The following is a 27,993-nucleotide window of genomic DNA, read 5'->3' as shown; positions in this document are numbered from 1 at the left end:
AATTCTGAATTTTGGATTCTGAATCCTGGGGCCCTACAGCATTCGGAGCTCTAGGAGATGGAGAGGAACCAGTAAAGGAGAATGAGAACAAGAACAAGGGAGGCAGGTACAGAAAGTGCATCAGGAAGGGAGTGATTAACTGTGTTGCATACTGTTGGCTGATAGGTCAAAGGGGATAAGCGCTGAGCATTGATAATGAGTTTAACATTAGGTCTTGTCAAGTGACCTTGACAAGAGTAGTTGCAGTGAAGTAGTAGAGATGGAAACCTAGTGGGAGTGGGTTCAAGAGAGTATGGAAGGAGAGAATGTGGAGACAAATGTAGACAAACCTACAGAGGAGTTTTGCCCTAAGGCTGAGTGGAGAAATGGGGCTGGTAACCAGAGGGGTAGGTGGGAGGAAAGTCGGAGGATGTTTTTGAGATGGGAGAAGTAACGGTGTATTTGCGGAAGGGAACGATTCAGTGGAGAGGGAAAATGTAATGGTGCAGGAAAGCAAGGAGACTTGCTGGGAGAATGTCTTGGAGTAGGAGGGAGAGGTGGGATCTAGTGGGTAAATGGAGTAGAGGTGGCCTTATCTAGGAGCAACAGTTTATTCATTTTAACAGGAAAGAAGGCAGAGTGTATGAGAACTGACGTGGATAGGTGGGGAGGTAAGCGGTGGGAGCTTGCAAATCTCTCTTCTGACTGCTTCTGTTTCCTCAGGAAATTAGGAAAGAAGATCTTTCAGTGAGAGTGAGGGTGGAGGAGGACGTGTTGGAAGTTTATAATGAGTGGAGTCGTAAGGGAGCATAACAGGATCAGGAAAAGTCAAGTATTGTCTTGAGTTATGTACTCTGCAACGATTTGTGCTGTTCATTCCTACCTGCCTTTTCCTTTGCCCGAATGCCCTTCTCCATTGCCCTTCCATTTGCTAAACTTCGTCCTTTATCCTTTAAGCTCAGTTCTATGTTGCCTTCTCTGATCCGGTCAGGCAAAGTTGAGCATTTTCTTATCTGTGCCTCAGTTTTACAGTAACTCTCATGTTGCTTTGATTATTGAGTTTGTTTTATGTCTGTCTCTGCTGCTCAATGGTGAACCCCTGGAAGTAGAGGCTTTTTTTTTTTTTTGAGACTGAGTCTTGCTCTGTCACCCAGGCTGTGAAGTGCAGGTCTCAGCTCAGTGCAAACTCTGCCTCCCAGGTTCAAATGATTCTCCTTCCCAGCCTCCTGAGTAGATGGGATTAAGGCGCCTGCCACCATGCCCTCCTAATTTTTGTATTTTTAGTAGAGAGAGCGTTTCACCATGTTGGCCACGCTGGTCTCAAACTCCTGACCTCAGGTGATCGTCCTGCCTTGGCCTCCTAAAGTGCTGGGATTGCAGGTGTGAACCACCGTGCCTGGCCAGAGGCTGAACATCCTTAGTGCCTAGGATAGTGCCTGGCTCATGATAGGTTTTCATCAAATTAGAATAACAAAATGATGCTTTAAAAGGAAAGGATTTCTCATCTTGAAAACTGTGATATTCTCATGCTAAAGGAAGTGCCTGGCACTTAAGGAGATACTAAATATTTGAATTGACAATGAGTTGTACTGTGGATGTTTGCAGTAAACAAACACTTCGAATTAGAAATCTTATGTATCTCTGTATCTTACGTGTCTCTATGCCCTTCTGTTTTCATATCCTGTGTATTTTTGAATGGGTCTCATGATTGACATGGTAGGTACTCAATACTTATGAGTGAAATGAATGAATGAACCTAGTTAAAAAGGACTAATAACAGAGAAACTACAGAAGTAGTTCACCTGTGAGATGAAGGTGATAGCAATGATGAGGATGAAAATGCCAGAGATACTGCACAGTTCCCCACTTAGGTAGGGCAGAGGGAAGGTTTTCATGCTAATTAATTGTGTACTGTGTGCTATACCACACCATGATTATTCCTTCCCATTTTAAAGATGGTAAACCTGATATTCAGAGATGGTTAGCAGTTTTCATGTTATGTCTATCTGATTCCATGAAAATACCCACTTTGCTGCTGCTATACAGCCTTGATAATAGCCCTTGCGTCCCTTTACAGCTACTAATTTTCCCCACTTTTCTGGTTGGCTTCAGTGGATTGAATTTCAAATGGCCTCTGAATTAAGCAAAGCTGTCCTTTTGTAGGCAGCTTGACATTGCTTTACTAAGCTTAAAGAAACTGTGGTTGAAGATAGCGATTAGGAAGTGTTAAATATGAAGGTAATACCTGAAACTGCTACAGTGGATGTGCTGCCAGAAGACAGGAATATAGAGAAATTCTGCTTTTACTGACTCTGGGATCTCACCAAGTCTATTCATCTGTTTGAAGCCAGAGGAACTGGCAGGAAAATAGATTTTCTCTTTTTTTTTTACAGTTTGCAGAATTCAATACGCATATATGTTGGAGAGTTTAACAATTATGGGTTTTCAAAACAGTTTACTAATGAACTATTGTATCAGTATTTTTTTCCCTTTGGAAAATTGCATCATATGAGTGGTGTACTTTTTCTAACCCGTTTACCTTTTTGGCCTTTAAGAACGGTGCTGTTGTTGACTTCTCCACAGAATCAGGCTCTCTTTTGGAAAAGAGTAATATTCCTCCAAAAACCGAGGATGCTTACCTTCCACATCTATTGAGTCCAGCTGTGTTTGGTGGCCTAGGTGGGTGGCACAATGAGTTGGTGTCTTTTCTACAGGCTATACCTAACGGGCTATTTGTGGGATACATTTATGGGATATTGGATACATTCGTATGAATGTTTACAGCAGTTTTATGAATATTTTCCTATGCAGTTATTATTCTGACTTATGAATCTTGTTTTATTGTTTGAAAATATAGGTAATAATTTCAAGATGCCAGGACGTTCCAGTTCAAATTCAGGTTCAACTGGTTTCATCTCCTTCAGCGGTGTAGAGTCTGCTCTCTCCTCCTTGAAAAACTTCCAAGCCTGTATCAACTCTGGTATGGACACAGCTTCTAGTGTTGCTTTGGATCTTGTGGAAACTCAGAGTAAGCAAAATTAAGACTTCTTTTGTGTCTACTTTGAGGTAACACTGTGTGGTGGTATCACTCTGGGAGTACCTTTTGAGTATCCTTGGGGGAATGATTTAACCCCTTTAGGCATCTGTTTTCTCATCTAGTTCTACATACTGCAGCAGGGTACTGAGGGTGAAATGAGATTGATTCATTCATGTGTGTTCGGTTAAGTTCTGCTATAAACTGCACTAGAAATTTATGGGCAAAGATATGAAGATCCTGACCTCAAGGAGCATACAATCTAAAGTACGTGATATTTGTGAACTGCAAGGTATATAAATTTGTTATGATATTGTTATTTTCCAGTAGTTTTTACTTTGTTCGTACTTGATCGCCCAGTAGATAGACTAAGCTTATGCTAGGGATACCAGCAAAGAAAGTCCTGAACAAAAATGAGAAAAGTTCAACTTCAATGAATTTTACCTACATTTGTCCAATCAAGAAGATCTAGAAAGATGTTATTTGCAGGCTGGGCACCGTGGCTCGTGCCTGTAATCCCACCACTTTGGGAGGCTGAGGTGGGCAGATCACGAGGTCAGGAGTTCGAGACCAGTCTGGCCAACATGATGACACCCCATCTCTGCTAAAAATACAAAATATTAGCTGGGTGTAGTGGCAGGTGCCTGTAATCCCAGCTACTTGGGAGGCTGAGGCAGGGGAATTGCTTGAACCCAGGAGGCGGAGCTTATTTTAATATCCTTGAATTTTAATTCTGTCATCTCTGTGTATATTATGTTGTTGAGTGTTTGGATTTTGTTGTGTGCGTGCATGTGTGTGTGTGTGTGTGTGTGTGTGTGCATGTGTGACGGAGTTTCGCTCATGTTGCCCAGGCTGGAGTGCAATGATGCGATCTTGGCATACCACAACCTCTGCCTCCCAAGTTCAAGCGATTCTCCTGCCTCAGCCTCCCTAGTAGCTGGGATTATAGGCATGCACCACCATGCCTGGCTAATTTTGTATTTTTAGTAGAGATGGGGGTTTCTCCATGTTGGCCAGGCTGGTCTCGAACTCCTGACCTCATGTGCTCTGCCTGCCTTGGCCTCCCACAGTGCTGGGATTACAGGCATTAGCCATTGTGCCCAGCCTATTGTCTCTTCTAAACAGTGTTGGAGTTTGTTTTGGTGGGCAGCTGAGTGATTGTGGATTAAGCTGAACCTTTCCAGGCTTGTTGTTAAACTTCGTTAGGGCAAGTCTAGTGTAGCCTTTATGTTAGGGCTAATTTAGCCTTGTTGCAAAGCATGGCCCTTCTGGAGTCTCTCTTGATTTCCCCGAGGGTTTAGTGAGATAGCTGTACTCTGGCTCGATGGAATTTCAATGTCTCCCAGTCCTAGGTTCTGTGTAACTGAACATCTCCCAATTCTGGTAGTTTTTCACTTTATAGCTGTCAGCAGTTGTTCCTTGGCATGTTAGGATTCAGCATCAGATTCAAGAGGACCCCAGTGCAGATTCCTGGAGCTCTTTATCTACATAGTTCCTTCTCAGTGCTTTCTCTTGCAAACCCCTGCTGGTTGCCTCAGCCTCTTTGAACTCCAGTCTCTGTCTCCTCAATTCTTCAAGACTGCTGTGCTAGGTTAGGCATGGTAGCTCAAGCCTGTAATCCCAGTACTTTGGGAGGCTGAGGCAGGAGGATCACCTGAGGTCAGAAGTTCGAGGTTAACATGGTAAAACTCTGTCTCCACTAAAATACAAAAATTAGCCAGGCATGGTGGTGTATGCCAGTAGTCCCAGCTACTCAGGAGGCTGAGGCAGGAGAATCTCTTGAACCTGGGAGGTGGAGGTTGCAATGAGCCAAGATTATGCTACTACACTCCAGCCTAGGCAACAGAGCAAGACTCTGTCTCAAAAACAAAAAAAAGATTCCCTTGGATTTCTCCTCCCTTGTGAAGGGAAAAAGGCATTGCAAGACTCTCCCAGTTTTCCCTTCTTGCAGTAATTATAGTCCTGCCCTGCCTTTGTCCCACTGTCTAAGGCTGTTGTTTCATATATTTTGTTTGGTTTTTAGTCATTCATGGCAGGAGGACCAGTTCCTACAGTTATTCATTTATGGCTGACAGCAGGTATCACCCATAATGTTTTTCGTGGGTGGCCTCCAAATGTCTTAACCCTACCTAGTTTTGCAGTATAATTTTGGTGATGATAGATAATTTGGCTTTGATAGGTAGGCTTGGATAAAAGTCACAATAAAATCTTAAACCATAAGAGAGAAGACTGGAACATAACCCCCTTGGGAGATTGTATCAGTTTTTTTCAGGATACTCTTTGAAGACTTCTGAGAGTTTTAGCTGCAGAATTTTCGGGGTTTTTTTTCTCTTGGTTTTGTTTATTTTAAATAAGAATTTTTTGCTGTAAAAATACAACATAGCTTATGCAATTTAAAATGAATATAAAAATCATTTTTGAAGGGTTCATGCTCTAAAGCAGAAGTTGGTGAAGTTTTTCTATAAAGGGCCAGATAACAAATATTTTCAGCTCCGTGGGCCATATGGTTTCTGTCACAACCTGCTGTTGTAGTGCAAAAGCCACCATAGACAGTCTGTAAATGAATGGGCATAGCTGTGGTCTTGTAAAACTTGATTTGCAAAAATGGGCAGTGGGCCAGATTTGGCTCACAGGCTTTAGTTCATCAACCCCTGCTTTAGTGCCATAGTTTGTCATTAAGCAACTTCTAAAAGAAAGATTTATTTTTGTTATTTGGATTAATTTTACTTGGTTTTGCATTTACCAAAAAAAGTTAAAGAAAAATCTGAGGCTGGGTGCGGTGGTTCATGCCTATAATCCCAGCACGTTGGGAGGTCGAGGCGGGCAGAACATGAGGTCAAAAGATCAAGACCAACCTGGCCAACATGGTGAAACCCTGTCTCTACTGAAAAATAGAAAAATTAGCTGGGTGTGGTGGTGTGTGCCTGTAGTCCCAGCTACTTGGGAGGCTGAGGCAGGAGAATTGCTTGAACCTGGGAGACGGAGGTTGGAGTGAGCTGAGATTGCACCACTGCACTGCAGCCTGGTGCCTGGTGACAGAGCAAGACTCTGTCTTAAAAAAAAAAAAAGAAAAATTTGAGCAAATTATATGGGAAAAAGTGAACTAAAGAACTTGGACAGATACAGAGTCACCAGGAGCCTGGAATACTTGTGAACGCAATACATATATGGATATGTGTGCACATTCCCATGTGCGCACGTGCACGCACACGCACACACACACACACACACAGACACACAGTTTAATACCAAAAGTCAGAATAACAAAATAGTCAACATAAACTTACCCAGTGACTATTCTGCATATGATTCAGCTCTAGGTTTTAAAGAGAACATAAACAAGTATTAAGTAATTCCTCCCTTCATAGAGTTTACCGTTTTAGTGGGATGACAAGCACATATTAAAATACCAGAACAATGAGAAAACAGAAGAAATGTTATAAAGCTGCAAGTAATTAATATCATGGCTGATCTTATCAGAAAAGACATACGCTCTCAAATTTATAATGGTGAACACAAATTTTTCAAAGTTCTAATTTTTTCTTTAAAACTTTCATTTCGGCCAGGTGTGATAGCTCACGCTTGTAATCGTAGCACCTTAGGAAGCTGAGGCAGTTGGATCACCTCAGGTTAGTTTGAGATTAGCCTGGCCAACATGACAAAACCCCATCTCTACTAAAAATACAAAAAATTAAGTGGGCGTGGTGGCAGATGCCTGTAATCCCAGCTACTCGGGAAGCTGAGGCAGGAGAATCGCTTAAACCTGGGGGGCAGAGGTTGCAATGAGTGGAGATCATGCCACTGCATTCTAGCCTGGGTGAAAGAGTGAAATTCTGCCTCGAAAAAAAAACTTTCATTGTATCATTAGCAACAAATGCTGTTAGGTGTTGTCTTGGAAATTACAGATGCACAGGCCCACTTTCTTCATTTTTAAGAAAATATCTTTCAGGGGAGAGAGATCCAAGATGGCTGATTACTAGCAGCTCAGGATTGTAGCGCCCAGTGAAAGTGCAGAGAATGAGAGGACGCCACACTTTCAGACGAATTTTTGTTGCTCACAGACCAGAGATTCCCAGTGGAGGAGCCCCACGGGTTGCCAGTGTGACTCTTGTGGCCGGTGTGGCGGTTTTGCTGGCACCCCAGTGCGGCGGTTCTTGGTGTAGAGTAAATGGGACTGGGTCCCTTTTTGGTCGATATTTGGAGCTCCGGGAAGGCAGAGTCACCTATTCAGCTGATTGGAAAAGGGACTCAAGAAGGAAGCCAGACCGGAGATTCACAGGCAGAAAAGCACCACGAATCTTAACACTGCTGTTTTAGCCAGTGCAGTGGGTTGCTCAGATTCTGGAGCTGGGAATCAACAAGTTGGACTTCCACTCAGAGACCTAATTTGAAAGTCGGTAATTACAAAGATGACAGGTGGATAAATTTACAATGATGGGAAGAAACCAGTGTAAAAAGGCTGAGAATACCCAAAATCAGAATGCCTCTCCTTTTACAGGGGATCACAGTTCCTCATCAACAAGAGAACAAGGCCTGATGGAGAACAAGTGTGTTCCATTAACAGATTTAGGCTTCAGAAAGTGGATAATAAGAAACTTCTGTGAGTTAAAAGAACATGTTCTAGCCGAATGTAAAGAAACTTGACAATCTTGAAAAAAGGTTTGACAAAATCCTAACGAGAATAGACAATCTAGAGAGGAATATAAGTGAATTAATGGAACTGAAGAATACAATACGAGAACTCCACGAAGTATGCACAGGTTTTTAACAGTCAAATTGATCAAGCAGAAGAAAGGATATCGGAGGTTGAAGACCAACTTACGAAATGAAATGAGAAGACAAGACTAGAGAAGAAAGAGTAAAAAGGAATGAGCAAAGTCTCCAAGAAATATGGGACTATGTGAAAAGACCTAATTTACGTTTGATAGGTGTACCTGAATGTCATGAAGAGAATGAATCCAAGCTGGAAAATATTCTTCAGGATATTACTCGGGAAAACTTTCCTAACCTAGTAAGGCAGGACAATACTCAACTCCAAGTAAAACAGAGAACACCACAAAGATATTCCTCAAGTAGAGCAACCCCAAGACACGTAATCAATAGATTCACCAGGGTTGAAATAAAGGAGAAAATTCTAAGGGCAGCTAGAGAGAAAGTCAGGTTACCCATAAAGGGAAGCCTATCAGACTCACAGCAGATCTCTCAGCTGAAACCCTACAAACGAGAAGAGAGTGGGGGTCAATATTCAATATCATCAAAGAAAAGAATTTTCAACCCAGAATCTCATATCCAGCCAAATTAAGCTTCATAAATGAAGGAAAAATAAAATTTTTCACGAACAAGCAAGCACTCAGAGATTTCATCACCACCAGGCCTGCTTTACAAGAGCTTCTGAAAAAAGAATTATACACAGAAAGGAACAACCAGTATCAGTCATCCCAAAAACTTACCAAAAGGTAAAGAGTATCTCCATAATAAAGAATCTATATCAACTAATGGGCAAAATAACCAGCTAGCATTAAATGACAATATTAAACTTACAAATATCGGTATTGATCCTAAATTTAAATGGATTAAATGCCCCAATCAAAGACACAGGCAAATTGAATAAAAAGTCAACCCATTGGTTCGCTATATCCAGATCCATCTCATAAGCAAGGACACACAAAGACTCAAAACAAAGGGTTGGTGGAAGATTTACCAATCAAATGGTGAGAAAAAACAAAAAACAAAACAAAACAGGAGATGTAACTTTCGTCTCTGACAAAATAGACTTTAATAGTAACAAAGACTAAAAGAAACAAAGAAGGGCATTACGTAATGGTAAAAGGATCAATGCAACAACAGGAGTCAATGATCATAAATATATATGCACCCAATATAGGAGCACCCAGATACATAAGACAAGTTCTTAATGACTTATAAAGAGACTTGGACTCCTGCACAGTAATAGTGGGAGACTTTGACACCACATTGTTAATATTCGACAGATCAACGAGATAGAAAATTAACAGGAACATTAGAACTCAGACCTGGAGCAAGTAAACTCAGTGAATATTTATAGAATTCTTCACCCCAGGTCCACAGAACGTACATTTTTCTCAGTATCACATTATACCTGTTTTGAAAGTGACCACATAATTGGAAGTAAATCACTCTTCAGCATTTGCATAGTACTTCACAGACTTAAATGACATATTGGTTAGCTGTTTGTTTGTTATTTTCTTCCCTTATTCCTTCCTGTCTCCACTGTTAAGCACAATTATTGGCATAAAAGAGGTTTTTAATACCTATTTTTAGCTTGTATTCTAGCCTGGGCAATAAAGCAAGACTCCTGTTCTCTCTCCCCCTTTCTCTTTCTTTCTTTCAAAAAAAAAAATGTTGTTGCTTTTTTATTGCCTTGAAAGATTCACTTCTTATCACTATCCACCAAAAATTGGAGGGGGAGGGGGAAACTGCTCTGGAAAAGAAAAAAAAAAAAAAAAAAAGAAAATGTCTCAAATATCCAAACCTGAATAACCAGAGTTCATCTGTGAATTGTTCTAAGTTGTACTGTTTTATCAAGGTCATTCTTAAATGAAACTAGCTTTGTTTTATTATGAGTGCGTGGTGGAGAAGAATACAATGATCTATGAGAGTACAACAGTTCTGTGCCACTGGTCTGATTTTTGCTAAGGCATCATTTTTTTCCACAGTTGATTTTGCACAATCAGTACAAATGTTCAACACGGTTGAAAAAGGAAAGCAAACAAACCAACCCAGACAAATAGCATCGTAAAATTATGATGAAAATAGGCCAGGCATGGTGGCTCACACCCGTAATCCCAACACTTTGGGAGACCAAAGTGAGCAGATTGCTTGAGCTCAGGAGTTTGACACTAGCCTGGGGCAACACGGCAAAATGTATAAAAATTAGCCAGGAATGGTGGTGCACGCCTATAGTCCCAGCTACTCAGAAGTCTGAGATGGGAGGATAGCTTAAGTTCAGGCGGCAGGGGTTGCAGTGAGCTGAGCTGAGATCACATCACTGCACTGAGGCTGGTCTGACTCAGACCCTGTCTCAACAAAAACAACAAAAGTTATAATTAAAATAGTTTCGACTCACAGACCCCCTGAAAGGGCTAAGACCACACTGAGAACCACTGACTAATGAAACTGAGTTTGACTGCTTATGAGTAGAAGGTAGATGACAGGAGGAATCCTCTGCGGAGAGAAAGCCTAGGGCAACCCCTCCCACTGGGGTAATTCACTGCTCTCCTTGTTAGGGGAGCAGTGTTAATGTGATACCAGACCAAGGTGCTGTCAGAGGACCTGGAGAGTAGGAAACTACTGGAGTAGGAAAGCACTGGCTGTTTAAGGAAATTGGAAGGTAGCTCAGCCTGTAACTGTAGATGAAAGACTTGTCCAAGGCAGCCAGTACTAAGGCAGCCAGTATCAGTACTTAAGTGCAGGCTTGATATTGGGTCCAGTCCTAACTCTGTCATGAGTTCTGTAACTTCAAATAAGAACCTGGCTCCTTTTGGCTTCTAATTTCTTACCTGTGAAATAGGATTAAAATGCCAGCTTCGTGAGATTGTTGGGATTAAATGAGATAATATATGCTAAGTGCAGTTAGCCACAGTGTTAATTCAGTAGCTATCATATATGATAACCAGCAATTAGTAAAATTTGAGGGTCGGAACTTAGAAGAAAGGCCTGTGATCTGAAGAGGTTAACAAAGATGGATGAGTTTGGAAGTCTGTTTAAGACCAAGTCCAGCTAAGTCATGTTAGTCAAAACTACAAAGACAAATAAAGGTGTCTTCCTTTGAGTTGTTTACAGTCTAGCTAGGAAATAAGACATATATATGTTATTCAATCATTAAGTGAACATTGATTGCCTATAATGTGACGCTTTGCCAAGGAGTTTGAACCTTAGCGTTGGGAGGTTTAACGTAGAAAAAGAATATAGTAAGATCCAGTTTTAAAAAGATAAAGCCCATGGCAGTACTGAGGAAGAGGGAGAGACTTCATTCAGGTGGCCAAAGAGGAGATTATGCCAGTAGCTGAAGTGAAAAAATAACTTTGACTATGGTATTACAACTAAGATAAAAAGGATTTGATTTGTGTGCTTTGTATCTTATACCCTCATTGTAATACAGGCATAATAGTATAGTAGATGATTGCTTGGATTCCTATCCCAGTGCCCTTACTTATCTTTGTGACCTTGGGCAAATTCTATACCTTCCATTTGCCTCAGGTTTCTCACTTACAAAAGCCATTATTGTGGGGATTAGTGAGATCATATTTTACAGTTTACTTAGAATAGTACTAAGTGCTCAGTAAATGTTAGCTGTTATTAGAAATCTGGTGTGCATTTGAGTTTGAGTTGATGGGTGTGTTGGACAACAGTGAATGGATTGGGAGAAATTCAAGTGCAGAAGAGCAAGTGGGAATTCCATGGATTATCTCAGAACCAAATGCTCTGTTTTCCTTAGTCGTATGAGATTGTTGACTTTTTTTGTGTTGCTGATTTCATCTCAAATCAGAGTGAACCTTGATAAACCAGATGATAATGATCACATAGGTATCATTTTCTCACTTTGCCATAAAATTTTCTTGCTGTTGTACTATCAAGTGATTGGTAAAGGAGATTCTTGCTCCCAAAAACTTGGGATGGTGATGTGTTTTATTTTCTTACTGGTTGCAGATTCCTAATTCCTGTACCAGATGTTTGTCCCTGTTCAACTTTCTAGAGTATTAGAAATGACCGCCCTTGCCTGTGTTACGTTAGAATGTATGGTGTCTAGGCATTTAGGTTCAACACTACCATGTTTATTCATTTTTCTCTAAATTTGTTGACATTCTGATATTACCTTATTTATTTGACCTAACTGGGAAATGAGATTTATTACATTAGGAGATTTTTTTCATACTACTGAAGCTTATTTTTTCAGGTTTTTGAGTTTATTATATACTTTTCTGTTACTTTAAGCAGAATATACTGACCTAATTAACCATAATTATTTTTAAACCATCTTTAATCAGCGTTAATAAGTTCTTTAGGTTTAGTTAAGCAAATTTGAGGAATGTCCCTTCTCTAAAACGTTAATGTACCTCAAAGATGTAAACTACATCTTTGTAGTTTTCAAAGATGCGTCCTCTCCTTATGCCTCTCTGCCAGGACAAGTCTGTGGATGGGCTTCAGAGGTTTGGTTAATGTTCCGCAATTCTACCAAACTGTATGTGCATGAGAATTAAAGTTCTAGCAGATTCTTGCTAGATATTTGATAGGAACATTTAGAAGTAAAGGATTAAAATTTTCTCTATGTATTGCTTTTCTTTCTGTGACTTTGGAGCTATAGGACAGAAAGATGATAGTTACTATGGTCAGGCAGTTAAGTGGGTATTTGTTGAGCTATGCCAAAGTATGGTGAGGATGATGAATTTGTTGCATACTTACTGGTACTCTTTTTACATGTGATATCTCATTTGATCCTAACAGTCATCCTGTGAAGTAGGGACTGTTGCTGTCCCATTTACATATGAGAAAAACTGAGGCTTAGCGAAGTTACATGCCGTTTTTAAGGTCACAAAGTTAGTAAGTGTTTGAGTGGGGATTTGATTATAAGCAGTCTGACTTCATAGTTTCTGCCCTTCACCATTACGCTTTATAAAAAATGTATTGTGCCAGTGTCATGGCCTGTGCAGTCAAATAACATTTAGCCACGTTTTGCTTAGATAATTTTGGTTGTTTTTTTTTTTTTTGAGGACAATATTGTCTGATTTTTTTTTAATGCCCAATGAGGTTGCATGCTTTTTCTGAAACATCCTGTCATGGAGGTCATGTATGGTCAAGAGGGGAAGGAGCTGGGACCTCTCAGGGCCTTTGTACTGACCCTAGCCTGTCTTCTTTCAGTTGCTGTCATGGCAGGAAAAAAACTCCTATCTGGCTAAGCAATAGCTGTCATGTTTGCTCTTCCTTGCAACTGGTTACAGTCCTGACTCATGGAAGTGATATATCAAATTGACTGATGGTCTGGTCTTACATGTATCCACAATTTGTGTTCTGGCTAAGAATCATTACCTTTTTCAATCTAGTTCCTTTTTTTCTTGCCTTAGTCCCCACCAAGCCAAAAAACAAAGTTTTCACTGTGTGACAGTTACTTCAGAGTTCATGATGAGTAAAAAACAACCAGCAAAGTGAAAAATTACATGATCAGGGACATTTACTGCCCTCATGAATAACTGACCTTTCACATTTGCAAATTTCCTTGAGAGAATAGTTTTGAATCCGGGTTCTTTGGCGTTAAGATTCTCGTTTTACTCCTGAATAAGACATTCTTAAATCTAGAAATTTAAATATGGGTGAAAAAAAAAATCCTAGAAATTGTGATTATATATAACCCTATCACCCATCACCTTATTTTACGAAAAAGGATAAGCATTTTGCTTAAATCTTTTATGTTCAAAATGTTTTAAGGCTGGTTGCAGTGGCTCATGCCTATAATCCCAGCACTTTGAGAGACTGAGGTGAGCAGATCACTTGGGGTCAGGAGTTCGAGATCAGCCTGGCCAATATGGTGAAACCCCATCTCTACCAAAAATATAAAAATTAGTTGGGCGTGGTAGTATGGGCCCGTAATCCCAGCTACTAGGGAGGCTGAGGCATAAGAATGGCTTAAACCCAGGAGGCAGAGGTTGCAGCGAGCTGAGGTCATGCCACTGCACTGCAACCTAGGCAGTAGAGCGAGATTCTGTCTCAAGGAAAAAAAAATGTTTTGAAAATTACTTGATAATTTGATATGCCAACACAAAATCCAACCAACTGGATATTTTCAGGGTTTGTTTTTTTTAGGAAGCCTCACATTCTGGATTTTTCACTGTGTTGTGATACATTTCTTCATTATAGCACTACTTTTTGTTATTAGGAGTCTAGTTAAGTTGGGGAGGTTTCTTTTTGACCTTGTTCCTGTCCTTTATTTCAGAGTTATTGAATAGAAGCCGTAACTAGAAGTAGGTGATTTCTAGTGGAGGGTGGTGGCCACAATGATACTAAAAATAACAACCCTAAGAAGCCGATGTTCGCATTCTTACACAGCATTTATAACTGGAGCCAATTATACAAGCAAAATAGCATTATAACTTAAATAAGCGACGATTATTAAACATATATACTTAATTATGCTTTATGTCATACTAAAAGTCAAAGGCAATGCCTACACCAGGATGTAGAGAAAAAGGACACCCTTATGTATTGTTGCTGGGAATGTAAATCAGTACAGTGATTATAAAAAACAGCATGGAGTTTCCTTTAAAAATTAAAAATAGAACTACCGTATGATCTAGCAATCCCAATAATGGGTATGTATCCAGTGGAAATAAAATCAGTATGTCAAAGAGATATCTGCCTTCTCATATTCACTGCCACATTATTCACAATAGCCAAGATATGGAAGCAAACCTGAATGTCTATCAGTGGATGAATGGATAAAGAAAATTGTGTTGTGTACACACAATGGGTATGATTCAGCCTTGAAAAAGAATGAAATATGGGGCCTGGCGCGGTGGCTCACGCCTGTAATCCCAGCACTTTGGGAGGCTGAGGCGGGTGGATCACAAGGTCAAGAGATCAAGACCATCCTGGTCAACATGGTGAAACCCTGTCTCTACTAAAAATATAAAAAATTAACTGGGCATGGTGGCGCGTACCTGTAATCCCAGCTACTCAGGAGGCTGAGGCAGGAGAATTGCCTGAACCCAGGAGGCGGAGGTTGCAGTGAGCAGAGATCGCGCCATTGCACTCCAGCCTGGGTAACAAGACCGAAACTCCGTCTCAAAAAAAAAAAAAAAATGAAATACTGTCATTTGCAATAACATAGGGGAACCTGGAGGCTGTTATGCTAAGCAAAATAAGCCAGCCACAGAAAGATAAATACAATAAATCACTTGTATGTGGAATCTAAAAAAGTTGAACTCATAGAAGCAGAGAGTAGAATGATGGTTACTTGGGGATGGGGAGGGTGGGAGGAGTGGGGAAATGTAAGTCAAAGGAAACAAAATTACCATTAGGAGGAAAGAGTTCAAAAGATTAATATAGTACAATATGGTAACTATAGTTAATAACTTATATGCTTGAAAATTGCTAAGAGAGTAGATTTTAAGTGTTTTCACTACTAATAACTGATAAGTATGTGAGATCATGTTAATTAGCTTGATTTAGCCATTCCATAGCGTTTACATATTTAAAAATATATATATACCATAAATCTATTTAATTTGTGTCAAAAATAAATCGTAAAGTGAAGATTTATATATTAACAAAAAAATAGGGGGTGAGTGGATGCCTACAGAATATGAAAAATCTAGCTTTTGAAAACTCAGTTCATTTTTGCTGATATCTTCGTGTTTCTTAGGACTGTGTTTATGTGTTCATTTTAGTGGTAACATTGAAGACTTTATAGTTAAGCGAAGAACTGTTGTGGTGGCTCATACTTGTAAACCCAGTGCTTTGGGAGGCCAAGGCAGGAGGATCTCTTGAAGCCAGGAGCTTGAGACCACCCTGCACAGCATGGTGAGACCTCGTCTGTATAGAACTTTTTAAAATGAGTCAGGTATGGTAGCATGCACCTTTAGTCCCAGCTACTCCAGAGGCTGAGTTAGGAGGAGCCCAGGAGTTCAAGGCTGCATCGAGATATGATTATACCACTACACTTGGGCCTGGGCAACAGGGAAAGACGCTGTCTCTAAAAATTAATTAAGTAAAAATATATAGTTAAATGGGAAAAAAAAAACACCTTATGAGAAACATATTTCTGGAGGAGGAGATTAAAGTGTGCTAATAAAAAGATCACGGGGAAAATTTTCACAATGACATTGATTAGAACCAGCACACAATAAAGTTTAAAACAACCTTTTAACATCAGTTTGGGCCTGCAAAAAGATTAATAAACTTCATGATTCGTTCCCCCGTCATCCTCTCCTGTCTCATAGCAGTATCCACCATGTTCATATTGATGATCTGTTAATACCATCTTGATTCTGAAAGGGACCTTAGTGGTTAGGTCATCTCTCATGCCTGCTTTTGCCCACTGGTTGTTCAGGGAACGGGAGCTTTTCAGAATGAGTGAGGTTTAGCAGATTCCAGGGTTGGGCGGAGGGTAGAGGAGTAGTGTGACAACCCCTCCCTTCAATTTCATAGGGTTCCTCCTCCCTTTGGAGGAGGACCAAAATAAGTAAATTCCCAGTTATTAAGATTAAATCTAATTAGATTTAGACTTATTTTTAGATTGTATGCTCCAGAAGTTACCTATAAGCACAGGATCTTCTGAAAATTTGAACATAAATATTTTGCCTGGTTATGTCCAGGCCCTTGGAATTTCGAATTACAACATGTCCTTCATCCCACTTCTTTCAGAATCTCTTACCCACTTCTCTGCTTTATTTTTCTCTTGAATATTTAATACTTACCACTGCCTCACTTTCTAACCTGTGTAATTGCTTTATTAATGTTATTTAGTGTCTGTCTCTGCCCTGAAAGTATGCTCTGTGACAGCAGGGGTTTTTGTCAGATGCCCCTACCCACTGCTATTGCCTATAGGTGTGTGGTACACAGTAAGCACTTAATAAATGAATGAATATGTTTGAAACCTAAGAGGAAAATTGCTATAAAAATTTCCTCTGATTGTCTAACTCATTTATTCATATATACCCACACCCACGTTCATGGATTATGTACACACTCCATGCCTATACCCCTTCTATATCCATGTACACATACATATGTACATATGTATAAACAGCAGTGGGTGATTTTGACCTCCAGGGATCCTTCAGCAGTGTCTGGAGACATTTCTGGCTGTCACTGCTTGGGTGTGGGGAGCGTGTGGACCCTGGCCTCTAGGTGTTCAGATGCTGCTATAACAGCTTTCAATGAATAGGGCTGCCCCTGCACAGCAAAGAGCTGTGCAGACTAAGATGTCAGTAGTGCTGACGCTGAGAAACCAATACACACACTAATGTATGCATACATACATACATGTGCACATACACACAGTAACTGGTAAGAAAAACCTACTTAGAGAATTTTTGAAATTTAGAAATAGAAAGCATAGGCAATACTAAAGGATGTTTAGGTAAATAACACTTACTGCTCTTTTTGCTGGCAGTCAAGGCTTTTCCTTATTCGGAGGTGATAACAATCCTTGTGTTCCCCTTGTATTTTGTTTCTTTATGTGTCGGATTTCCCTTGCTGGACTGTAGGCCCTTGAGGGTAGGATTCCTGTATAGCCATCCTCATGCCCCAGCTCTCAGAGATTAGCAGTGGACTTTGTGTGTTTTAGGTTCTCTTTCAATGCTTATTGAGTGAACCAGTCAGTCAAACAAGTAGCTAAGAAATTTGGGTGTTGGATTGTAGAAGCCACAGTAGGAATATTGACTCCACTTATGGAAATGGGCAAATGTCACAAATTAGACCCTCCCCAGCAACTGGAGAGCTGGTTGTGAAGCAGTTACCAGCACACCCCTGGGCATATCTGATGTGGGATCAAATCTGCATTTGGTAGACAGGTTTGGAAAAGAGCTCTAAAGGTAACAAAGCCTATATACTGGAGGAGCATCAGTGTCACCCTTTTCTCCACCAGTGAGATTCCGTATACATTGATTTATGTCTTGGAAATATGTGTGAGATGTTTCTATTAAATTTTTCAGGCAAGGCATGGTGGCTCATGCTTATAATCCCAGCACTTTGGGAGGCAGAGTCAGGTGGGTCACCTGAGGTCAGGAGTTTGAGACCAGCCTGGCCAACATGTTGAAACCCCATCTCTACAAAAAATATAAAAATTAGCCAGACGTGGTGGCAGGCACCTCTTAATCCCAGCTACTTGCGAGGCTGAGGCAGGAGAAATGCTTGAACCTGGGAGGCGGAGGTTGCAGTGAGCTGAGATTGTGCCACTGCACTCCAGCCTGGGCAACAGAGCAAGACTCCATCTCAATCAGTCAGTCGATCAATCAATCAATCAGTCTTTCATGGCCATTAGTATATTGTTTAGTCTTGACCTGGGAGATGCTTACTGATGCAACTGTTTACAAAAATGCTAAAGTAGGTGAAGAAAAGGAAGCTGTCATAGCCTATAATAGGCAAATATGAAGTAAAGTTGTATGTTGTAGAAATCACTGAAAGAGGTCAATATCCTCATCCACACTCCACAGAAGGGGAAATTAGGCTCACTGAGTTGAAACAACTTACCATAAGGCACACACCCAAGTTGCAAATTGGGAATTTGCATTTGGACCCATTGCCCGATTCCAGCCCCATGACCTAGATTTATATGGGGTCTCTTTCCATTCTTTCCTCTTTCTGATAACTATAGATGAATGGCAGCAATCCTTAACAGCTGTTAGTGATGTATCAGACATCCACTTCTTATTGCAAATATATGAGGCTTGTAATATTACTTCTATTTTACAAATGACAAAACTTAAAGCTAAAAAGTTAATTTTTGGACCGAGGTCACAGAGCTAACGAATGGCAGAACATTTGAACTTGGCAAGGCAGTGTGGCACATAGGCCATACACTGCTCACCGCAGATCCTTCGGTGCAATGACAGTGACAACAAAATGAGATCAAAGATTTTTTTTGTGATGTTTAAAAAATTATTATTATTTCTAATTTACTTGACCCATCTTTCCATGACTTATTATTACCAACTTATTGCTGTGTACAGGGAAGGTTTGGAAGGAAGTCTTTTGTCAGAAACTCATCCTATTATGGGTAGTTGCTTTTGTGTTAGAATTAGTTGCTCTGTGTGTGTGTGTGTGTGTGTGTGTGTGTGTGTGTGTGCGCGCATGTGTGTAGGTATGCGTGGGAGTGACTAAGGTTATGTTTTGAAAGGACAAAATAAAAACTGATCAATAGAGCAAGTCTTTGAAATTCCTTGACCTGCTTATGTCATTGGCAGTCATGTCTGTGATGTTACCTGTAATGGAGGCTCGAGTTTGCAAGGCTAGCTTTTCAGAGGTGATTTGTTTTCTTCTAAGTGATAAGTTTGCAGTTTGAGCCACAGAGCGAGGAGGCATAGTGCTTAATTATTGGTATGTGGGCCAGTGGTCATACTGAATATATATCTCTTGATCCAGTTTTTTTGCTTAAGCATATAACTCTTTTTTTATTTTTTGAGATGGAGTCTCTCTCTGTCACCCACTCTGGAGGGCAGTGGCGCGATCTTGGCTCACTGCAGCCTCCACCTCCTGGGTTCAATCAGTTCTCCTGCCTCAGCCTCCCAAGTAGCTAGGACTACAGGCGCTCTCCTCTAAGACCTAAATGGAAAAGAAACAATTTAGCAGGGCTTTATCAGACTTGCTGTTTTATTGATTATTTTATAATATAATTACACAAAACAGATATATACAGTAGACTTGCAGTGGTGTCTATTATCGTTAGGGTACCTGATGCTTAATTTTAAATATCACCAATATTTAACCTCTTCTTTTTGAGACAGGGTCTTGCTCTGTCATCCCGGTTGGAGTGCAGTGGCATGATATCAGCTCACTGCAACCTCTACCTCCCAGGTTCAAGTGATTCTCACACCTCAGCCTCCCAAAGTGCTAGGATTACAGGTGTAAGCCACTGTCCCGGCCTTCAGTCTCTCTGCCTATTTGTGTGTTTCGAAGTAAGTTTTCTTTCTTCCTAAGGTATTTTAATTTTCCATGTCTCCATATCCTGATATCCTGATACCATTTAGTGCATTTTCTTTGTTCCATGGGGCATTTTGCCTTTATACCTGTTTTATTTTTATATTTTTTTTAGAGACGGAGCCTTATTCTCTGTCACCCAAGCTCACAGTAGCCTCTACTGCCCTGACTCAGCCTCCCAGAATAGCTGGGACCAGAGGCACACACCACCTTGCCCAGCTAATTTTTTTATTATTTGTAGAGACAAGGTCTTGCTCTGTTGCCCAGGCTGGTCACACTGGTCTTCCCTTTTAACTGGGTTTCCTGAGGAAGAAGATCTCAGTGTGTTCATCTGATGTCTTCAGAGACTAGGACTTATTTAATGCCTGTTAGGGGTTGAATCCATATCTAAATGTGTTAGTAACTGGCTTTCAAGACTGTGTTCTCATAATACAAATATCTGGATCAAGTATGTAGAAACTTACTTTCCAAAATGAGAAAGTAAGGTTAATTTTTTAATTTAATTTTTGTGTATGGAGTATCTTAGCCAGAGGTCCTCAAACTTGGTGGTGCATCTGCATCATTTTAGAGAACTTGCTGGGCCGGGCATGGCGAAGGCTCACTCCTGTAATCTTAGCTCTTTAGGAGGCCAGGGCAGATGGATCACCCGAGGTCAGATGACCTCAGCCTGGCCATCATGCCGAAACCCTATCTCTACTAAAAATATAAAAATTAGCTGGATGTGGTGCTGTGGTGCACGCCTGTAGTCCCAGCTTTTCAGGAGGCTGGGTTCACTTGAACCTAGGAGGCATAGGTTGAAGTGAGCCAAGATTGCGCCGCTGAATTCCAGCCTGGGTGACAGAGCGAGACTGTCTTAAAAAAAAAAAAAAAAAAAAAAACATAGCTGGGCATGGTGGTTCACGCCTGTAATCCCAGCACTTTGGGAGGCCAAGGTGGGTGGATCACAAGGTCAGGAGTAGAGACCAGCCTGACCAACATGGTGAAACCCATCTCTACTAAAAATACCAACATCAGCCAGGTGTGGTGGCGGGCGCCTATAATCCCAGCTACTCAGGAAGCTGAAGCAGGAGAATCGCTTGAACCCAGGAGGCGGAGGTTGCAGTGAGCAGAGATCACCCCACTGCACCCCAGGCTCCATCTCAAAAAACAAAACAAAAAAAATCAACACACACACACACACACACACACACACACACACTGCTGGACCCTGCCACTAGAGTGTCAGCAGGTCTAGAAGGAATCTAAGAATGTGCATTTCTAAGAATGTGCATTTCTGAAAAGTTCCTAGGTCTGCGGTACGCTTTGAGAACCCTGCTCTAGTCAATATTTTCCATTTGGTAGGATGTACCACTAGGTGGCACCAGAACACTTCTTATGAAGTAGCTATTGGCCTTTCGAACCGTCTGTTGATTGCAGTTTAGGATTATATAAAAGATACAATCACTAAATTATTGGAATTTGGAGCCCGAATTATTTCATGTATATAAAAAATAAAAATGTGTTACTTTTATTAGACCAGAGAAACTACAGGGCTATTAAGGTTACATTTTGAGATCACCTCTTCGAGGAGTGAGGACTATCCCTCTCACCTTTGCAGCTCTCATTTTCAGTTGTGCGGCTTAATTAGTTTCATTTACCAGTGACTGATGCAGATCCTTTCACAAAATAGAAATAAACATTTCATATGAATCATAAATGTAAATAATGTTTATTCTTCTAAGTTAATGGATCCTGATTTTGTTATCGATCACATTTAAAAATCACTTTTAAAATACTTACACATATTGTGCACATAAATTTCTTGTAATTTTGTCCTTCCTCCAGTGGGCCAGTTATATTTGGGACAGTTTTAAAATGTCAAAAAGGGTGAAATGTGCTTTCCTATTGACTTTCTTAGTCAGAAAGTTGAGTCGTTTCCTTTTTAAGAGCTATCAAGAGGAAAGTTTTGGCTGCCGTTCACCTCACCTAACCTCCTGTTACCGTGGAATCTCACTCCATAAATTTCCGATCATTCCAACACCTCCAGATTTTCTTTCCTCCACTGACTGTAACAACCTGAAAGTTGGCATGGTTTCTCCACATGATGGCGTGTGTGGAAATAATTACTTGCTGTATTCCCCTGCTTGCTAAGCTCTCCTATTCACATTAGGATGTCACTTTGTGAAACAGTAAATGAGTCACTTTTTAGTTTTTAAAACAGTGTGTATAATATCTGAACACCATCTGGGTTTTTCTAGAACCCTGAGAATTATTTTTCTATTAATTCTGCTTTTTTATCTTTGGAGCTGAAGCTTCGTTTAGGTTTCAGTGACCTAACAGGGTTTGAAAATGACCACCACAGAAAACATGGAATTGGAGTCACTTGATCAGATTAAAAATTAGACTAGCACTTTATTATATATCTTTGATCACTGAAAATAATTGAGACTAGTTTAATGCTAAGCAAAGATGACAGCTTATAGAAGTAGATAGAACAGACTTTAGGATTATTTTTGAGACATCAGATTCCTTTCTAAAAGACCTAAAATTTTATGTCTTCTAGTAAGCAGAAAGGAGCTTTTTGTAGGTTAGCAATTAACATAATTAAAGCAACATTATTATTCTAGAGAAGATTATTTTGTTATCCATACCTATTTTTTTCTCTCTCCTCTTTCTGTACTTTATAAATGAAATTATTTATGATTTATATAAATGTAAAGCATTATTTATATATAGTAGTACTATCCAATTAAAGTATAGTGCTAGCCACATGTGTAATTTAAAATTTTCTGCTGTCCTCATTACAAAAAGTAAAAAGAGGAAAAATTACTTTTAGAAATGTTTATTTAAACAAATGTCTAAACTATATTAATATAAAATCAATATGAAAGTTACTAATATTATTTTGCCTTTTTGATGCTAAAATTAGAATCTTACAGTACATGTCAGTCTGGACGAGCCATATTTCATATATTTAGTAGCCACATGTGAAAATGGGTACTGTATTAGATAGCAGCAAACACATAGCTTATTTCACTTGTCAGTGACTGTGTCGGAGAAGGGTAAGAAATCGTTATTGCATAATAAATTGATCGAAATGCCCTATTTGAGAAGTTTTGGAGGGTATTCAAATCAAACCAGTTGGGAAAACGAGTTATCTGTTGATTTCTTTTGTATTTGTCACTTTTCTACCCTAGGTGTGATTGATATTTTAATGCATAAAACACCAATTTAAAAAATAGTTTAGTCAGCCTAAAATGACTTACTTCTGAGGGTCCTGCTAACATTTGCTTCTGTTTGAAATGTCATGATAATGTGAATCCACATCTACAATGCTTTCATATTTTGTGGCTGATGTTGTAAATTAGTTTCTTATGGTATTGGGCAAGCCAGAGGTTAAGCCTGTTAACTTCAACAGCTACAATACTGTGCTTTTTAGTTACTATAAACAATTAGGGCTGTCAGCAATTTACCTTGGAAATGCTAATTTGCTTGTCCCTGGGTGCTGCCTCAGGCACTGGCTTTCTCTCTGTGGGTGGGAGTTATGAACCTAGTTTGGAGGAGAACTTGAGGCATTTGGGGCAAGCTCCAAACAGATGTGCTTCTTGCTTCATTTTTGCATGTGACCAAGTCGCAAGAGGCGCATTCCTTGCATGAATTTCTTTGAAGGCCTTGTAGAATCAGACATGTGTCTAAAGTTGAGAAGAAGCTTTATTATCTTTGAATTTACCCTTCCCTCTTCATTCTGCTGCACATCTGCTATAACGAAGATTGATTTTAAAATGCTACACAGTCATTTTCATCACTATTTCACTGTATTTCTTAAATTTATTGAAAAAGGACTTGGAAGGCATCTTTTATTAACTCTTTTGATTTTGTGTTTATTACTACTATTATAATAGATTCAGAAGAAAGTAGCCTGAATAAGTGAGGAGAAATAAATGTTAGTGGGAAAAGCTATATATATATACATGTGAGAAGTTATAAGTAGTGTGCTCAGTAGATGAAGGAAGGGAAGAGAGAATGTTTATAAAATTCAGAGTTACTGTCTTTTTAAACTGGTGGTGGCAGCAGTGGCAGTTTTTACTCCAAGACAAAGATTTGCGCTTTGTCTTCTTTGGGGCAGGTAATTTTGGACAAGGTAATTGTGTCCCTTTGTTGTACAATACTGATTCAAACATTTCTTTGAGGTTGGTTGATTGCCACTGTTCTTAGGTAATTGTTAGCATTTTGTGTTGATCAGCCAGCAATTATTATTGCTTGTGCCCTCAAAAGGCTAATAATTTAGTTAGCAGATAAGGCAAATAGGTATACATACAAAGATCAGGAGGACTACGTGGTAGTAAGTGATATGTGTCAGATGAGGAGACTGTGAGTCTGTATGTCCCAATCAGGAATCTGTGAATGACTTTTTACGTTTTATGACCGAGCAGCCTGATTCTGTATCCCATAGGCATACATCTTTTGTAGACTCTTCTTAATAGGCAACTTAATAATAGCCAACTTGTGATGCTTTTTGTGTACCTGACATGTTATAAATGCCTCATGTGTATCATTCATTTAATACTTACAAAAACACTTTCGGGTAGGTAGGTATCATTACCATTATACATATGAGTAAACTGAGCCTTGGGGTTGACCAAGGACTACGTACTGTATCTCTGAAGGAGTGGGGTTTTTTTCAGCCACAATAATGGATTTCAGATTGGAAATATACATTTTAATGATTTACTCCTTGCATATTCTCACCCATCATCCTTTGTAACCCTAACCCCTTCCCAATTGCAGTGAGCTCTGAGATAAGTTCTCTTATCTCCTCATTATTGACCTAGGCCCTGCTCAGTGTAGATAGCTCTTTTGCAGAGCTCTGACACCGTATACCTGATTAGTTCTTCATTCATTTGTAGAGTCCATTCTATGCTAACTGTGATGATTGACTTAGAAAGTTCTCCAGTTGAGCTTAAAAAAAAAAAAGCTGCCTATTATCTGAAATGTATTGTGGTACTATGCTAGAAATATAAAGACACGAAGATACTTCAGCTAATCTATAGATCCTCACTGGGACTAGAAGTCTTAATTACCATTAATTGCCTTCTTAGATCATCCTTGTTTGATTGGTTCTCTAGCCATAACCAAAGCATCTGGCATTTGCTCCCTGAAAAATGGTAGTTATTACCTTTTTTTTTTTTAAATGTCACTTTTTCTTTATGTTTTTATTTTTTGTTTTATTTTATTTTATTTTTTTTTGAGATGGAGTTTCGCTCTTGTTACCCAGGCTGGAGTGCAATGGCGCGATCTCGGCTCACAGCAACCTCCGCCTCCTGGGTTCAGGCAATTCTCCTGCCTCAGCCTCCCGAGCAGCTGGGATTACAGGCACGCACCACCGTGCCCAGCTAATTTTTTGTAATTTTAGTAGAGACGGGGTTTCACCATGTTGACCAAGATGGTCTCGATCTGTTGACCTCGTGATCCACCCGCCTCGGCCTCCCAAAGTGCTGGGATTGCAGGCTTGAGCCACCGCGCCCGGCCGGTAGTTATTACCTTCTACAGCTATTTTAAACCCTTGAGCATAATTTACAGAAGGTGCATGATGTCACTGGCTACATCCCTTTACATTCTATATACTCTAGTCATGGAGCCTGGGTCTAAGTGCTGTCAACATATGCTTTTTTTTTTTGAGAAGGAGTCTTGCTCTGTTGCCCAGTCTAGAGTGCAGCCTCCTTCTCCTGGGTTCAAGCAATTCTCCTGCCTCAGCCTCCCAAGTAGCTGGGATTACAGGTGCCTGCCACCACACCCAGCTAATGTTTTCTATTTTTTAGTAGAAACGGGGTTTCACCATATTAGCCAGGCTGGTCTCGAACTCCTGACATAGTGATTCACCTACCTCGGCCTCCCAAAGTGCTGGGATTACACAACATATGCTGTTTAAGCCTCTGCTGACATGACTTCCTCTCCCTAGAATGCCCTTTCTCTGTTGAGTGCTTTGAGGACACCAATTCATCTTTCAAGGATAAGCTTAAGTATCATCTTTTTTCTGCAGACATTCCTCTCTCACCCAAACCAAATTGATCTCTTCTTTGGTTCCTCTGTGTTTATTGTACTTTCATCCATCTAAACAATAGAGCACTTCTTTGCATTCAGTTGTTTATAAGTCTGTATTCTCACCACTAAATGCAGGGGTTTGAAAAGACCAGTTAATAATATCCTGTTTCCCAGCCGAGTTGTGGCCTTGTGCTCCAGTCTCTGCTGCACTACTCACCTCTGCCATTTTCACTCAAAACTAGCCATAAACAATAGGTTAACAAATGCATGTGATTTGACCAGTAGTGGGCTGTACTTTACTTATCCCTGATCTAGAAAAGAGTCATTCTTTGATAGTTTTGTCTCATGTCTTTAAAGGCTAAAAATGGGTTAAAATTTCCTAAAATCAAAATATAAAGTGAGACCTGAAAAGAGATTATAGTAAAGATAGCAGAAATGGTTCTTGCAAATAATTTTTTTTTTTACTGGCCAACTGATTAAATGAATGGTGGGAAATAATTTTTACAAAGAGCACAATATAAGCCTTGACGGCTTTTCTATCATGGGTTACTGAAAAATCTTACATGTAAAGTTCTCCAAGACTCAGATGTGTTTATAATAAAGTTTATGTTTTAGTTTCCTCCTTTCCAAAAGCCCTTTACATTTTCTGAAGTTAGTTCCACAATATTTACTAAGCACCTACTCTCTGAAATATAAAAATGTAAAGATATTGCTCAACAAACGTGTAGATCTTATTGCAGTTATTTTCTAACAATCCTATGAAAATGAAGGAGACACTTAACAGATAAAGAGCTGAAGCTCAAAGGGTTAAGTGACTTACCTGAAGTCACAGAGTTTAGTTTGCGATGCTACTCACATCCAGAATATCTTCTGCAATGCTGATCCACATGCGTGCGTGCGCACACACACGCACACACACACACGTGTGCATCTTGTGTACATCAGCATGTCCTCTGCCAATCCTAATTGCCTTTATGTGTAGAGCTATTAAGTTTGGAACATTAAGTAAAGAATCCCTCATTATAGGATGCAGTTTTGCTGTAATGAAATTCATTTCAGCAGATAATTAATTTAGTGTTTAATCACCTTAAATTCTTCTTAATAGTATTTCACCTCGTTTTTTTTTTTTAATTCCTCTCAGTCACTCCCTCTAAATTTCATTAGCTTTTTTATTCTTTTATTTGGTGACTTTTTAAAAATAAAAACTTTATTGAGGCAGGATTCACCCATTTAAAACGTACAAGTTTGTGGGTTTTAGAATATTCAGAGATACATGACCATCCCCACAGTCAATTTTAGAACATTTTCATCACTTCAAAAAAAGAAACCCTGTACCTTTAGCTATTGCCTTCGTATTTTCTTGTTCTCACCAGTCCTAAGGCGCCACTGTTCTACTTTCTGTCTCTAGATTTGCCTTTTCCCAGCATCTCATGTGAATGGAGTAATATCATATGTGGTCTTTTATGACTGGCTTCTTTCTTAGCATAAGGTTTTCAAGGTTCATTCATGTTGCATGTATCAGCCAGTATTTTATTCCTTTTTATAGCTGAATAATATTCCACTGTATATCTTTTAAATTATTCTCATAAACATTTTATTATTTATACTATTATAAATGGAATTGTTTTCCTAATTTCACTTTTAGATTGTTCATTGCAAGTGTATAAAAATACAGTTGACTTTTGGCCAGGCACGGTGGCTCACACATGTAATCCCAGCACTTTGGGTGGCTGAGGCGGGCAGATCACCTGAGGTCGGGAGTTCGAGATCAGCCTGACCAACATGGAGAAACTCCATCTCTACTAAAAATACAAAAAATTAGCCAGACGTAGTGGTGCAGACCTGTGGTCCCAGCTACTCGGGAGGCTGAGGTAGGAGAATAGCTTGAACCCAGAAGGCCGAGGTTGCGGTGAGCCGAGATCACACCATTGTACCCTAGCCTGGGCAACAAGAGCGAAATTCCATCTCAAAAAAAAAAAAAAAAAAAATACAATCAACATTTGTATATTGATCTTGCATCCTGAAACTTTGCTGAACTCATTTAAAAATTAGTTCTTATATTTTAATTTTCTGAAGTAGATTCCTCAGAATTTTTTTTCTCTCTCTCTCTGTAGACCAGGTCTCACTCTGTTGCCCAGGCTGAAGTTCAGTGGAGTGATTAACAGTTCACTGCAGCCTTGACTTTCTAGGTTTAAGTAATCCTCCCACCTCAGTTTCCTGAGTAGCTGGGACTGCAGACGTGCACCACCACACCTGGCTAATTTTTTTTTTTTTTTTTTAGAGACAAG

General features: G+C 39.8%; 1 protein-coding gene across 4 annotated transcripts in view; it reads left to right on the top strand.

The window, feature by feature from the left end:
* Positions 1-27,993, top strand: part of NSMCE2 (NSE2 SUMO ligase component of SMC5/6 complex) — a 271,400-nt gene that overhangs the window by 7,360 nt on the left and 236,047 nt on the right. For 2 of the 4 annotated variants that reach the window (XM_008983274.5, XM_002759232.6), the window contains exon 2: positions 2,837-3,007. In XM_008983274.5, coding sequence (XP_008981522.1) covers positions 2,851-3,007 — 157 coding nt within the window. In that variant the 5' untranslated portion in view covers positions 2,837-2,850. Of the gene's footprint in view, positions 1-2,534; positions 2,659-2,836; positions 3,008-27,993 lie in introns of all 4 variants that reach the window. The other 2 variants (XM_008983273.5, XM_078353226.1) reach the window with 2 other exon arrangements.

Source organism: Callithrix jacchus, chromosome 16 (assembly GCF_049354715.1).
Source record: "Callithrix jacchus isolate 240 chromosome 16, calJac240_pri, whole genome shotgun sequence".
Classification (NCBI taxonomy): Eukaryota; Metazoa; Chordata; class Mammalia; order Primates; family Cebidae; genus Callithrix; species Callithrix jacchus.
The sequence above is the reverse complement of the archived record's forward strand: the minus strand, read 5'-3'. Positions and strand labels throughout refer to the sequence as shown.